This window comes from Drosophila obscura, unplaced genomic scaffold (genome assembly GCF_018151105.1).
Source record: "Drosophila obscura isolate BZ-5 IFL unplaced genomic scaffold, ASM1815110v1 contig_58, whole genome shotgun sequence".
In the NCBI taxonomy this organism is placed as follows: Eukaryota; Metazoa; Arthropoda; class Insecta; order Diptera; family Drosophilidae; genus Drosophila; species Drosophila obscura.
Window position 1 is genome coordinate 2,003,246 of NW_024542848.1, and position 13,660 is coordinate 2,016,905.

General features: G+C 45.2%; 2 protein-coding genes across 4 annotated transcripts in view; one reads left to right on the forward strand and one right to left on the reverse strand.

Annotated features, from left to right (window-relative positions):
• Nucleotides 1–13,660, reverse strand: part of LOC111080671 — a 116,997-nt gene that overhangs the window by 34,170 nt on the left and 69,167 nt on the right.
• On the forward strand, nt 7,332–9,302 carry LOC121404970. Of its 3 annotated transcripts, XM_041595410.1 has the most exons (4): nt 7,332–7,366; nt 7,430–7,865; nt 7,929–8,012; nt 8,079–9,302. In XM_041595410.1, the coding sequence occupies exons 2-4, from the start codon at nt 7,434–7,436 to the stop codon at nt 8,796–8,798; spliced, it is 1,236 nt and encodes a 411-aa protein (XP_041451344.1). In that variant the 5' UTR covers nt 7,332–7,366; nt 7,430–7,433; the 3' UTR covers nt 8,799–9,302. The 3 variants fall into 3 exon arrangements, with proteins under 3 accessions (XP_041451344.1, XP_041451342.1, XP_041451343.1); XM_041595408.1 differs by having other exon boundaries at nt 7,430–8,012; XM_041595409.1 differs by lacking the exon at nt 7,332–7,366 and having other exon boundaries at nt 7,414–8,012.

Here is a 13,660-nt window from a genome sequence, read left to right on the forward strand (position 1 = left end):
TCAGGACCCTGAACAGACTGATGCATACCTCAGCCTGAAATAGGACATTACAAGTGGCGCCCGAGCAGGGACTTTTAAGGATTTTTCGTGGAAACTTCAAGAAAACCGAAATCAGGGACTTCGTGGATTAAAGACCCACTGCCATCAAAAAGGAAATTGAATCGATAACAAGTCCGCGCACTTACATAATCCGGGCGCGAAAATAAACGCGAAAGTATACGCAGTGCCGATCCTAAAAGTGCCGTTCAACAGTGACTCAGTGCCAAAAATCAACAGAAATCAACATGGAACATCACGACGATGAACAACCAGAGGAGGTATACCTGCGGGACACTTTTCCAACCCAGGGGTCAGCACCGGCTGGATCCACAAACTCCGTCGGGACGAACTAGAAGTCCTCGCCGAAGAATTCGGATTCGGCAGCGAAGGAACGGTCGATGAACGCCGAAGGAAATTTGCCGCTCTAGTCGCCGGGCCACTCGCGCAAGAAGCCTGGGTCCGCCTAGGAGAGTTCGAGAGGCACTATGCCAAGCCAGCCTCACGCTCTCGTTCCAAGTCACCACGGCCCACTACTCCTGGACCATCCGACACTCTCCAAATGGATCCTAAGACCGGACTACGAGTCCCCGCAGCCACCGAATACCGCACTCCTGCCGCCCCGTTTCCAAGGCCCCTAGCTACAGAGACCCACTCAGCACCCGTGCCGAGGATCTTGCCATCGATCGACCGACCCATGGAAGGGCACCACTACAACCACGCTGCACCAATGGCGGAACGCATCCGAAAGTGGGGAATCCAGTTTGACGGCCAAGATGACCCTCTATCATTCATCGAACTGCTCGAAGAACGCGCGCTCTCGTATGGGGTGGACACAAACCATCTGCCGCGGGCCATGGCCGAACTTCTCACAGACCGTGCCAGTCGCTGGTTCCGCACCAGCCGCCTACAAAGTTCCTCATGGGAAAATTTCCGCCAGGAATTCTTAACGTTCTTCTTGCCACCACGGTATTTTGAACAATTGGAAGACCGGATCCGAGCCCGAAAGCAATTGGCTGGGGAACTGTTCAAAGATTTCCTCATCGAGATACGTCTACTTATGCACCACGCTGGGTACGACGCAACCAAGGAGCTAACCAGGATCTACGACAACGCCCTCCCAGCCTACCAGATGTACGTGCGCCGCCACGAACTGCAGGACTTGTCACAGCTAACACTGCTGGCCACAGAGTTTGAGAGTATTCAAGAGCGGACCATCCCGAGCACTCTCGCACCATCCCGACACACGCCCAGATACGCACGGCCTACTACAGATCAGAGGAGCGACGATTCCAATCGGACACCATTCCGGAAGCCTCATTGGGACTCGGCAGACTCACCAAGAAGACAGCCATCCAACCCAGTGAGTACGGCAAAGCCCGAGGTAGCACATCGCATGATTACGACCCCCATCGCCAACCCACGCGCAGCCTGTCGCCGGTGTGGTGAAGCAGGGCATGCGGCATATGAATGCCAAAATCCCTCGATCCTGTTCTGTTGGGAATGTGGCAAGCGCGGCACCCGGACCATCGATTGCTGTCGCCAGAACACGTCGGGAAACGACTCGCGTCCTCGACTGACACGGGATCAGCCGGGAACGACGTCTGCCCCGACCCACGAATAAAAACCCCGCTACACATGAACGAGAACCGGATAGTGGCAATGGTAACCATAGGAGGACAGGCAACGGAAGCCACCGTCGACACAGGGGCATCCCGAAGCTTTATCAGTGCAAACCTCGCCCGACAACTAGACAACAACACCAACCTACAAGATGCATGCGTCCGCATACGCCTGGCCGACGGCTCGGTCAGAGAGATCACCCAGATTCTACTGGCGCACATCAGACTGCATCAAAGAGAAGTTCAAATACCCCTCCTGGTCCTACCAAACATGTTGGATCAAGTTATCGTCGGCATGGACTTCCTATGCGCCATTGAAACAACGATCCAGTGCGGTACCACACTTCTACAATTACGAGATCAGTGCCACACACCACATATCCACACCGTTCCGACCAACAGAGTACAAGGCCACGAACCCCGACACCAGAAACTGAAGCCAACGGCGGCCGTCATACGTCCGCAACCTATCCCAACAATTTCGGCACCCAGCCACGCCAACATGACACCCATACAAACCTCAGCGAACACACGACCACGACCTACCCCAATGAACAAAACGACCCAGATCGCCACGAAGAACACGACACCCAGCCCAGCCCCAGCAGAGGCAAAGCGCCGGCCCACGAACATGAAGCCGAAACCAACAACACGAAACAACAATCAAGCAAACGGGAAAACGAGTCCCACGGTCACTACGGAGCAACCGCGTCCTAGGCCAACCACAGGGGACACATACCCCAAAGAAACTACGAGAATCTCACCCACGAGACAAGCACTAACGCACTGGAACCCGGCGCTCGACACAGGAAGCCCAGGTCCAAGTCCAGCAACAGAGCATGTAAGTACCCTCTCCTCCCAGGAGAAAGTGAACATAGAAACACCCTCAGAGACGACAATCAGCCCTGAACCAAGACAACAACATCGACACCGACAACGGCAGCAACAGATCAACAGCCCAGCAACAAGGGAAACAGCCACGCTGACCCCACCCTGGTCGGGGCCCATAATTGAACTGATATCCACAGAGCCCCTCAACGCGGGCCCGGAAACCAGTACGATGGCCCCACGATACACCGACCGCAGCCCTGTCGTACCCACGGCCGACGCCACACCGATCCTCGCCCACACAATGGAGTACCTTCCGCGTACTGACATGATTTTTAGCGTCATGCACCGAGCCATGCCTAGAGCCATGTCCGAGATCTTCGTCGCCCATACAAGTCGTTGTTGCGATACCAGAGGCGTCATCGCGACTCACCTGTTCACGTACCAGTCTGGCTGTAGTATAACACGAGTACTACACCCGGCGTACCAAAACATCATACCCATGGTCGACACCACACCCATCGTCGCCCACATAAGCGACTACCAACGGAGGATCGAACCGCCCAGCGCCTTCGATACAACCCTCTTACCCGAAGACCCACGCCAACCACTTGACTCCGAAGCCGCCGATCGAACCGAACATGAGCCCGAACCAGTCCCGGAGCCGTGGCCGCCGGACTTGGCCCACAGACCCAAGCATCCGTCGCCCAAACAAGCCATTGGTCCAACAAAAGAGACATCGTCGAGACCAGCCAGTTCATGCACCAGTCTGGAGACAATACTACCCAATTGTTCCGCCAGAGCTACAAAACTACTCTACCCACGTCCAACGCCTCCCCGATCATCGCCCACATAAGCGATTACCACCGGAGCATCGATCTGTCAAGCACATTTGACAAACCCATCCTTCCGAAAAACCCGAATCAAACCTTTCACCCCGGAGCCACCGAACCCACCGAAGACGACCCAGAACTACCGACGGATCCTTGGCCACCCGACATAGCCCCGCAGATTCGAGAATGCCTGGACAAATAACGACCAAAGAAAACCGCCGAGAAAACCATCGTCATATGGGATAATCGACCCACCAAGCACCAACTACACCAACCACAAAGCACCCAGAACAGCAGAAAGGCCACGATCACAACAGCAGTAGAAAATATAACGTTACCGACGCCACGCTAAAGTGACGAGACTAACAGCGACGAATCCGGAGACTCGGCACAAGCCAAAGGACAGGATAACCCGGAAAAAGGCGAACCTCAGCACCCGCCAAGCGACGCCACAAATCTCTCCATCACCCACCCGGAAGAAAGGGGGGGTGTAACGAACCATGGATCCCATGGTTCGTCACAAGCAGATGACGCAGCCAACGCTACTCCCAGGTGAAGCGATCAACACCCAGCAAAAATGCAAACTCAGCACACGCCAAAAGACAGGAGACCAGCAGAAGGGGCTTACGCAATAAGTACCTAAAATAATATTAAATAAATAAATATTCCTAACAATATATATTCCCGAAGTGCCAACGAAATTCCTTTCCCACGGTACCGGTGCACACCGATCACCTTACCTGGGACATTGGACACTTGTTGGGAGGCGATTGCTTAGGTAACCCTCGATTACCGGGCAAAACCGCCACATGCGCAAGCCAGTCAGCAGTCTCCGACTCTCCTTACCGGGGATATTGGACACTGACTGCAGGGCTAATGATTAGGTAACCTTCTGTTACCGATCAGCCCGTCTGCACGCGCAGACTATAATTCGGCAATATATATTTATGTAAGAACCCTTCCCACATTCTGGAGTAGAAATAAGATATCTGTAAGACATTCATGGGAAAATCGAAGGCCGGCCGATCTATAAAAGGCACTGCCTTGCATGAAGAAAAGGGCAGTCCACCAGCCATCGTCGGAGGCAGTCCACCAGCCATCGTCGGAGGCAATCAATCAGCCATCGCGAGAGTCAGTCAAATCACCATCCGCGTCGTAGTACAAGTAAACATAATATAACCGGGTAGAATAATCATACGGAAGAATACGGAAGAATAAAGAAAACCATTAAAATTAAAAGAACCAAAAAGTGTTGTGATTTCTATTTCAGTTTTCTGGCAAAGTTCCTGGTTTCCCGATAAAGTCCTCGTGAATTATAAATATCTTGTAATTCAGGACCCTGGACAGACTGATGCATACCTCAGCCTGAAATAGGACATTACATAGTGATAAAGTTCACTTGAGAACCAGAGTCCAACAATACTCTGGCTGGCTGATGTTGGCTTGAGCTGCCTTTAATGTCAACAAGTGCTGTGGCTTAAATTACACATATACATACATACATACTCAAAGTTAGACGGCCGTGTGGGTGGTGGCGTCTACTGTAACGAGCTCAACATTAGTCATTGTTTCAGACTCCCGGACCACTGCAGTGTGTTCCAAGCGGAGGTTGAAGAAATAAACGAGGCTATTTCTATCGTCTCCGAACTTTCTTTAGACAGACACTCAGTGTGCGTCTTCTCAGACAGCCAAGCAGCTCTTAGAGCACTCGGCTCAATATCGACGAACTCAACGACTGTTAAAATATGCCGCAGGTCTCTTAATGAGACCGCAGAGCATTTAAATCTCTCCCTAATATGGGTCCCCGGACACAGGAATATCCACGGGAATGATGCTGCTGACGAACTAGCCAGGCAAGGTACTTCCACACCTCTCCTACCGGAGAAGAAGCAGAAGCGATGCCTTTACCTACGTGTAGGCTAGCTTACACGAAGCTTTCGAGCTAATGCCGACAGACGATGGCGGCAAACCATCATCTGTAAAACTTCCAGGTCGCTCTGGCCAAGTCGATCGAAGAAACGCTCGGAAGAGCTCTACAGACTCAGACTCGGCCATCACGGGACACTGGCAGATCGGCAAACACGCTGCCAGACTGTCAATCCCTCATAACGACTTCTATAGAAGATGTAGGGACGATTACAATATCCGTAACTTTTCCTTAAAACGCCTTTAAAAAATTACTGACTTGGGAATTATCTTTGTAACTAATCTGTGTTATAACTCACACATATCCTCTATTTCGAATAAAGCCAGAGGAGTCCTGGGCTTTATCAAAAGATGGTCTAAGGAGTTCATCGACCCTTATACCACTAAACTTTTATATGTATCCCTTTTCCGGCCTATACTTGAATACGGTTCCTGCGTTTGGTCTCCGCATTATCAAAAATATCAGGATATGATTGGGTCCATTCAAAAACAGTTTATCCTTTTTGCACTTCGTGGCCTTAATTGGACCCCTCTAGACATCTTACTTCTTATGAGAGTAGGCTACGGCTCCTTGATATCCGCTCTCTCGAAAGCCATGGAGTTATTTTTCTTCACAAACTTCTCGCTGGTGAGGTTGATTCCACTGCCCTCAGTAGTTTTATTAGCATTTCTGTCTCTTCCCGCCCGACTAGGCATTACTTTCCGATACATCTTCAACTCCAATTACTCTGACCATGAATCTTTCCGTAGCCTTTGCCGTAACTACAATACCTTCTTCCATCTGTTTTCCTTCGACACTAGTTCTATCAAGGTAAAATCTATGTTAACAAATAACTTAGATTAATTGAATCTTAACTTAATAGTCTATAGGCTATTTCCTGACTACAACTTGCTGTGAGCTGGACCATAGCGGCTACTTAAGCCAATAAAATAGTCGTATTGGGTCAGGACTATATCCATCGTCTGGCGACTCTTGTTTTTGTCAAATTCATATCTATACTATAAATTTGTAGAAAACGAGAAACAAATTTTACATTTTATATTTTTTTGCTACATCTGTTATCTACATCTACAATGTATACTTTCATCTAACATGTAGTTTATACATGTACCATTTAGATTCTACATCATCTCCGCTAGGGGTTGCTCGCGCACTGAAAGTGGCAGAGTGTGCGAGCGAGAAAGAGAATCAGTAGCGTCAGCAGCGCTGGAGAAGGAGAGGGAACCAACCGAAAATTAATTTCTTCATTCTGGCTATAATTATGATCCGATCTGATTCAGATTCGGCAGTCTGGTAGATATGGTAATTTTCTACGATACTGCGTAGTTTTATCGTATCTTCAAAATTGTGGCTGCCACAGATTTTCGTCCTTTGAGGGGGCGGAAGGAGGTGGGGCGAAATTTTGAAATACACTTGTAGCAATGTGATATCACATGGGTCTGGAAACAAAATTTGGTTTCTCTGGCTCTTATAGTCTCTGAGATCCAGGCGCTCATCGAGACGGACAGACGGACGCACGGACAGACGGACACGGCTATATATATACTTTATGGGGTCGGAAACGTTTCCTTCTCTGCGTTGCACACATCCACTTTTACCACAAATCTAATATACCCCTTAACTCTTTTTTGAGTACGGGTATAAAAATCTGTGTGTAAGCGGCTATCTCCGCAACGCGTGCACCAAATTGCTGCTGCTTTTTTTAAATGATAGCCAGAGAATGTGACCTGGTTTTTACAAACAAATTTGTACTTTTCTATAAATAGGTTCCTCAAGAATTAAAAATGAATCAAAAAAATCTTAAATTTGGTCCAAAAGTGTGTGTTTGAACGCCTATTTCATTCCATTTCTCCGCAACGCGTATTTTTTTTAAATAATAGCCAGAGTATGCGGCATTCTTTCTTTACAATTTTCACATTCTTTTTACTTTTCTATATATAGGTTCCACAAAAATTAAAAATTAATAAAAAAAAAATCTCAAATTTGGTCTAAAAATGTGTGTTTGAACGCCTAATTCATTTCATTTTGTGTCATTCTGTAGAACAAAACATTTGATGATAGATTTTGTTTTTTATAACTTTTTGTGTGAAAATTTGTTTTGTGAAAAAATTGCAATTTGTGTAAGTATATTTGTTGCTTTTAAAAATGTGTGCGTTTTAAACCAACCTGTGTGGTTTTTAAAGTTAAATGTCGAGACGATTAAATTTGGACCGGCGAACGCGAAATTCGTTTCAAGTTGTGGCTTCAAGGAGCCGTGAAAGTAGCCAAGACATTACACATCGCAATGAAAATAATCGTCTACGCACAGCAAGGTCCCGTTCAAATCAACGGAACAATGGTGCAACAACAACTGCAAATGAACGTCGTGATATTCAAAATCTACAAGGTGTTGCGTTCGCTTACAGTAATATCACCAATCACGCTTCTCATAGGCAAATTAAAATTGGTCCAATGAACGACCGTTGTCGCCATTGTCAGGCATTAAAATTTAAAGGTGAAGCAGATGGGATGTGCTGTGCGAGTGGTAAAGTGAAATTGCCTGAATTAGGCAGCCCAACACAACCATTGAGCACATTACTTAATGGATTGACACCTGAGTCTAATCATTTTTTGAACAATATACGAAAGTATAATTCGAGTTTTTTTTTTTTTTTTTCATTTTTTAATCATTTTTTGAACAATATACGAAAGTATAATTCGAGTTTTCAAATGACATCTTTTGGCGCCACAAATATTATAAGAGACAACTTCATGCAAACATTCAAGGTAATTAAATAGTTTTGTTTATGCAAATTGTACGTTTGTTCTCATTCAATCATATATTTTATTCAGATTCAAGGTCAAATATACCATCGAGCTGGCTCTTTGTTACCTTTCGACAACGCAGACCACCAATTTTTGCAATTATATTTTATCGGGAACGCGGAAGACGAAGCTGATCGTCGGTGTGCCATAATTACCAACACGCGAAGACAAATTATTTTCGATTTGCAAAATATGTTCCATGAGCACAACGAATTGGTTCAGGTTTTCAAAACATCGCTTGATCGAATGCCATCTGACGATCATAAAATTTTTATTCGATCTGATAAAACACCGGTTGGCGAACATGCAAGGCGTTTCAATGCACAAATAGTTGACGAAGTGGCAATAGTCATAGTTGGTGAGCAATTTAATAATCGTGATATTGTGCTTCATCGTAGAAATGAACAACTTGAACGTGTATCCGAGACTCATCGCAGTTATGATGCACTACAATATCCCATATTGTTTTGGAGCGGACAAGATGGCTATAATTTCAACATTAAAATGATAAATCCAGTAAACGGTCGAGAAGGAACAAAGAAAGTTAGTGCTATGAATTACTACGCATACAGCCTGCAGATACGGCAAAATCAAGACAACCACATATTGAGGTGTAGAGCACTTTTCCACCAGTATATTGTTGACATGTATGCAAAAATTGAATCGGAACGGTTAAATTTTCTTCGATTCAACCAAGCCAAATTACGTTCCGAAGAGTATGTTCATTTGCCATTACCATTAACATAACCCATTAACAACGATGGTAACGCACAAAACGTTGGAACTATGATAATATTACCGTCATCGTATGTTGGAAGTCCACGTCATATGTTTGAGTACGCGCAAGATGTGATATCATGCGTTCGCCGTTACGGTCGACCAGACCTCTTCATCACCTTCACGTGTAATCCGAAATGGGAAGAAATCTAGGAATTATTGGTTGTTGGCCAAACATCGAAAGATCGCCATGATATTTTGGCACGTGTTTTTAGACAAAAATTGAAATTACACATGGATTTAATTGTCAAACACGGTGCATTTGGGTCTGTTCAATGTTGGATGTATTCAATTGAATACACTGGAAGCACTTAATCGTACGTTGAAAGATATTCGTGGAGATAATCGATTGTTTGGTGGTGCATTGATATTGTTAGCAGGTGATTTCAGACAAACATTGCCTGTAGTCAAACTAGGAACTTCTGCTGATGAAATTAATGCGTGTTTGAAAACATCTAATTTGTGGCGCTCTGTGAAAACACTAGTTGACCAATGTACGTGTTCAATTGCAAAACGATGCTTCAGCAGATTTGTTTTCCAGACAACTGTTAGACATTGGTAATGGCATACTTCCCGTTGACAATTCTGGCTTTATAACGCTTCCAAATAATTTTTGCACTTTTGTGTCATCGAAGGAATACTTGATTCAGAGCGTGTTTCCAAATATTGTACAAAATTATAGAAACCATGACTGGTTTAGGGAAAGATCAATTTTGGCCGGATCAAATAAAGTTGTCAATGAGATCAACGCATCTATTTTGAATTCCATCCCAGGAGAAATGGTTGCGTATAGGTCGGTTGATACAATTATCAATTAAGATGATGTAAATTATCCAGTCGAATTTCTAAATTCATTGGACTTACCTGGATTGCCGCCATACTATTTACAAGTAAAAGTTGGAGCCACCATAATTATGCTGCGGAATCTTAATCCACCACGACTTTGCAATGGTACAAGCCTTGCTGTGAAAAAAGTTATGACTAATTTACTTGAAGCAACTATTTTGACTGGGAAATTTTGTGGTGAACACGTTTTAATTCCAAGAATTCCGATGATTCCGACTGACATGCCATTTGATTTCAAACGACTACAATTTCCGATTCGTCTTGCTTTTGCTATGACTATTAATAAATCACAAGGACAGTCGTCGCAAATTTGTGGTTTAAATTTGGAGTATCCGGTATTTTCACATGGTCAACTGTATGTAGCGTGCTCACGAGTAGGCAAACCTTCGGCATTAATTATTCATTGTACCGACGGCAAAACAAGGAATATTGTTTATCACAAAGCATTGCAATAAATAAAATATGTCATTACATCAAAATTATCATTTTTTAATTTCGATGAATTCCTAAACATTAAATTCATTTAGTAAGCACGCGGGTCTTCTAGTTACTGTATAATTTGTTAGTTTAACTGCCTATAGTTGAACTTTATAAAATAAATACAAATACAAATGTGTGTACAATTTATTTGTTATAAGTAGGCGAAATATGGGGTGTATAGGCATACCGAAAGAGATAGCTAGATGTGCCGGTTGATCAAATCAGAGCAATGTCGATTGAAGACACAGGGTCTGTTCAATATGCGAGAGAAGTGAGTGATAGATCAAGACGGTAGAACGTGAGTGCGATAATGATGATCAAATTAAGACTAAAAGAGGGCAGGCGGACCGAATTGCCCGTGCCCCAATACAAGCGAGAGAGAGAACGAAAGAAGCGATAAAAGCTCGGGCTGCAGCTGAGCCGAGTCCGAGCGAAAGATAGAGGAGAGAGAGAAAGAGTGCAAGAGAACAGCAAAGGTACTGCAACTGCAGTATCAAAATGAAGCAGGAGATATAAAGAGGCGAAAGAACGGCCACGGCCGTGAGTAATTATAAGCTGTTACAATATTAATATGCAGTGAGCAATGCAAATAGCAAATAATAGTGTGGTTTCGTTATTTTGCGAAACATACTATTATTTGAGGAAATTATTGGCGAATTTCAAGCTAGGAAACCAGACACCATATCCGACCGAGAAATCATTTTTGACCTAAACTTATTATAGTTCGCGATCTATGGACTTTTTTAATTGTTTTTGAGCATCGGTTCGAATACATTATTTCGCTATATGCACTTTTCAACATTTCGTTTTTTTTTTAAAGGAGTACAGACTCCTGATTTACTCATACATATACTCAAATTTTGACTAACTAGGCCAAACTGGGACTAACTTGACATCGATGCGCAAGGATCAAACGCTAACCGATTCCAAACATTTTTGTTGCCCTTGCTTTAGAGCCCCTAACACAAAAACTACATGGCCGAACTAAGATTAAAAAATTTTGGGATTTTCAGCCCACACTCATCTACGCTCAACTGATTGCAGGAAAGACTGCAAAACGCCTAGTCGCAGCAGGTCACATGTCGCTGCAAGTATTCGAGCACAGTTCAATTGGCCGAACTTGCCTGGATGTCGAAACAACCTCATTAATGGGACCCGACGACTGGAAAGAGGGTCGGGACCAGACTCATCACCTTAACATTTACACAGACGACTCCAAGATAGAAGGAGGAGTAGGTGCGGGCATATACTGTACAGACCCTGAAATAAGGCTGTGCTATAAGCTACTGGACCAATGCAGCATATTCCAGGCGGAAGTCTTCGCCAGAAGGAAAACGGTGGAGGCTGCTCCATGCAGTCGTCAGCGAGCAGGGAGGCACTAGATTTCCTAAGCACGACAAAGTCAGTGCAGATCTATTGGATTCCTAACCACTGAGGCATCGAAAACCAATATAATTCCAACATGTTTTTAAGGTAAGCTATCAATTTATCTGTATACTATGTAGATAAAAAACGAGAAGGAGCCCGTACTCAGTCAGTATATACATTTTTGAGCTTATGATTTTTATACCCGTACTCAAAAAAGAGTATATCTATAGATCTCAGAGACTATAAGAGCTAGAGATCTTGATCAGCATCAATAGCCGAGTCGATATAGCCATGTCCGTCAGAAACTATAAGAGCTAAAGAAACCAAATTTGGTTTCCAGACTCATGTGATATCACACTGCTACAAGTGTATTTCAAAATTTCGCCCCGCCCCCTTCCGCCTACACAAAAGACGAAAATCTGTGGCAGGCACAGTTTTAAAGATACGATAAAACTAAAAACGCAGTATCGTAGAGAATGCCCATATCTACCAGATTGCCGAATCTGATCGGATCATAAACATAGCCAGAATGAAGAAATTAATTTTCAGTTGCTTCCCCTGCCCACTCCAGCCAACGACCAAGCAACTCATTTTCCTTCTCGCTCGCACACTCTGCCGCATTCAGTGCGCGAGCAACCCCTACCGGAGGAGATGTAGAATCTAAATGGTACATGTACAATATACATGTTAGATGTAGAATAGACATTGTAGATGAGATGTAGATAACAAATGTAACAAAAAAATGTAAAAATGTAAAATTTTTTTTTTATTCTAATATTCTGACTGAGTACGGGTATAAGTAGAGTCGCGTCCCCAGAAGCGACTCACACGTTCCTTCTCGTTTAGAATTAAAATTTTTACATTTTTTTCCTACATCTGGTATCTACATTTACAATGTATATTACACATCTAACATGTAGATTCTACATGTACCATTTAGATTCTACATCTCCTCAGCTAGAGGGCGCTCGCGTACATAACGAGGCAGAATGTGTGAGCGAGAAAGATAATGAGTAGCGGGTCCTTGCAGGAGAAGGCAAGGGAAGCAATGATAATTAATTTCTCCATTCTGGCTATAATTATGATCCGATCTGATTCAGATTCCGCAATCTGGTGGATCAGCGTTTTTAGTTTTATCGTTTCTTTAAAATTGTGCCTGCCACAGATTTTAGTCCTTTGTGGGGGCGGGGCAAAATACACTTGTAGCAGTGTGATATCACATGAGTCTGGAAACCAAATTTGGTTTCTTTAGCTCTTATAGTTTCTGACGGACATGGCTATATCGACTCGGCTATTGATGCTGATCAAGAATATATATACATTATGAGGTCGGAGGGAGAAAGGGGAAAAAGTTGTCCGGGAAGCAGAGGGGGAAGACCACACCTCTGACGCAGAACACGGCGAGTGCCAAGGCACCACCAACGCCCTCTGTACAGAAGGCACCGGTGGAACCGACTGGTCGAGAGACAAGGTTCAAGCGACAGAGAACGGACGACTCCACAAAAGCTTCCGAGTCGAAGAAGGCGAAACCAGAGGACTTCTGGCCGCCGGCCCGCTGGTGCCTCCCCAAAGTCCCGGGAGTATCGGCTCTTGGCTGGGGGTCCTCCCCTGGGTCCTCTAACCCTTTGTCCGGTTCGTTCAGTGGTATGGGCCACGTGGCCTGTGGCATCAAACCTTTCTCAAACCACGGTTTGGTGAACTTTGGCCAGGAGCGGCACTCCGCGTGGTCCCGACGGATCAGATTCCCAGGAGAACGATCATGAAGGTATGGATTCCTCCCCCGATTAAGGCGGATGAGGACACACTCGTTCTGATCAAGGCACAGAACCGGATCCTGGAGACATCTGACTGGACCATCACAAGAGCGATAGCGCGAGACAAGGGGAACGGCAAGGAACTCTGGATCAGCATTGTTCAAGAAAGCCTGGCCAAACTCCTTGCAACGGACTGCCGCATATCCTTTGGTATAGGCACCCTGGCGGTAGCAGTACCGCGACACCCCAGGTCCGCTCAATAGCATGAAGGTGGTGCAGATTAATCTGCATCACTCAAGTGTACCATCGGCGGACCTGCTGCGGTTTATGGAGGAGAAGGCGGTGGACGTGGCCCTCATCCAAGAGCCCTGGATCGTAAGTGAA

Coding starts and splice junctions, on each gene's coding strand:
- LOC121404970 (XM_041595408.1), top strand. CDS start 7,434: ATGTCGAGACGATTAAATTTGGACCGGCGAACGCGAAATTCGTTTCAA. Junction 8,013..8,078: donor ACTTCATGCAAACATTCAAG/GTAATTAAATAG, acceptor TATTTTATTCAG/ATTCAAGGTCAAATATACCA.